The 2,067-nt window shown below is 41.7% G+C and overlaps 1 protein-coding gene across 1 annotated transcript in view; it reads right to left on the minus strand.

Moving 5' to 3' along the window:
- The window catches only part of HSPA4 (heat shock protein family A (Hsp70) member 4), a 70,479-nt gene that overhangs the window by 3,196 nt on the left and 65,216 nt on the right, over window positions 1–2,067 (minus strand). The window contains exon 16 of the mRNA XM_012808844.2: window positions 1,960–2,067. This exon is cut by the window's right edge and continues 6 nt beyond it. Within this exon, the coding sequence (XP_012664298.1) occupies window positions 1,960–2,067 (108 nt within the window). The remainder of the gene's footprint in view (window positions 1–1,959) is intronic.

Raw genomic sequence — 2,067 nt, forward strand, 5'->3', positions numbered from 1 at the left:
CGCTTGAGCCCAGGATTTGGAGGTTGCTGTGAGCTGTAATGCCACGGCACTCTGCCCAGGGAGACAGCTTGAGGCTCTGTCTCAAAAAAAAAAGAGTACTAATACATAGTACTAAGTAGAAGCATACTTGCCAAAAATAATTTTCTTTTTAACAAAACATCTAAATCTGATGAAGCCTCTAATCCCCAACTTAACAAAAGTAACCCACCACCATGGATATGAAAGTTGGCAAAATCTAGGCTAAGAGAAATCTAAAATAATGAACACAATTTTTAAAAGAAAGGCTACCAAAAGTAAAATTTTAAGGCTCACACATGTAATCCTAGCACTCTGGGAGGCCGAGGCAGGAGGATCGCATAAGCTCCAATCTGAGCAAGAACAAGACCCTAGGTATACCCTATCTACACAGGCTTGGCACCTGTGGCTCAAGCAGCTAAGGCGCCAGCCACATACACCTGAACCCAGCCCGAGCTCGCCAAACAACGATGGCTGCAACCAAAAAAAAAAAAAAAAAAAATAGCGGGGCATTGCAGCGGGTGCCTGTAGTCCCAACTACTCGCGAGGCTGAAGCAGGAGACTTCCTTGAGCCCAGGAGTTGTAGGTTTGCTGTGAGCTGTGATGCCACAGCTCTCTACCCAGGGTAACAGCTTGAGGCTCTGTCTTAAAAAAAAAAAAAAGGAAGGGCTGCAGGAAGGGGGTCTCAGCACTTTTAGCACAGTGGTTACAGTGCCACCCACATACACCAAGGGTGGCGGATTCAAACCTAGCCAGGGCCAGCTAAACAACTGCAACAACAACAAAAAATAGCTGAGCATTGTGGCGGGAGCCTGTAGTCCCAACTACTTGGGAGGCTCAGGCAAGAGAAGCGCTTGAGCCCAGGAGTCTAAGGTTGCTGTGAGCTGTGATGCCACAGCACTCTATGGAGGACGATAGCTTGAGACTCTCAAAAAAAAAGAGAGAGAGAGACAGAGACAGACAGAAAGAAGTTAAGAACAAAAGGAAAGGAGGAAGAAATGGAAGAGCAGAGCTGAGCAGAGCTGAGCAGAGCCGAGCCAGGTACTGTGGCAAGCCACCTGTAGTCCCAGCTACTTGGGAGGCTAAGGCAGGACGACTGCTTGAACCCAGGAGCTTGAGGGTGCTATGAGCTAGACTGATGCCATAGCACTCTACCCTAAGCAATGGAGATGGTCTCAACAACAAAAAGGGGTGCGGGGGCTTATTTCAAATAATTGAGAGTAGGAAGAAATAAAAATAAATTAACCATAAAATGAGAACAGCTGAAGCTATTAGTCTCTCTACTTTCATTTGTTTCCAAAATAAAAGGCAAAACAAGCACACACACATAATAGGAAAGACCTCACGGACACTCTTACTATTCTTCCAGAATAGTAACTACAGGTTCTATTCTTGAGAACTTGCACTCAAGAGGGTAGTCACAATGGCCCACTTCCACAAAAAAAAAAACAAAAAACAAATAACCCAGAGCTAAAACTAAAAGGAAATATAAAAAGTTTGTTCTTATGCATCTGTATTCTTTTCCAAACAAAAGGCCTCAACTTTTAATTCTTTCAACACAAAGGTTTAACAATCAGGTTCATTAAATTCTAAACAATATACTTCGCTTTTATCAAAAATCAAAACAGTACTGCCCCAAGCACACTGCAGGTGTCTTCAGGGCAGTGACTACTTCCATCTCTTAACAGTAAAAAAGCACTAAATATCCAATTCAGTGAAGAACTGTGAAGTCAAAATTCAATTTTCAGAAAAATTACTTTGTTATTGTCTGAGATTCTGAAAGTGAAGATGATAATTAGACTAAATCTTAAGGATATAGTTCATCAAATATCACTTTTACCCTGTCTTTTTTACTTGACATGAGAATTCCTCCCAATTTTGAGTTCTTCTCTTTGGAAGCTTCAACAAAGATTTGGGATATTCTCACAAGTGAGAGTCACTTACTTTTAATTCAGCCAATTTATCAACATAAACTTGCTTTGGCTGGTCTTCTCCATCCTCATATAACCAATTTTCAGTATCTTCTAGTTTCAAAGTAAAACTGTTACGATC

The sequence above is a fragment of the Otolemur garnettii genome, unplaced genomic scaffold, assembly GCF_000181295.1.
Source record: "Otolemur garnettii isolate 467f Iridium unplaced genomic scaffold, OtoGar3 scaffold00003, whole genome shotgun sequence".
NCBI lineage: Eukaryota > Metazoa > Chordata > Mammalia > Primates > Galagidae > Otolemur > Otolemur garnettii.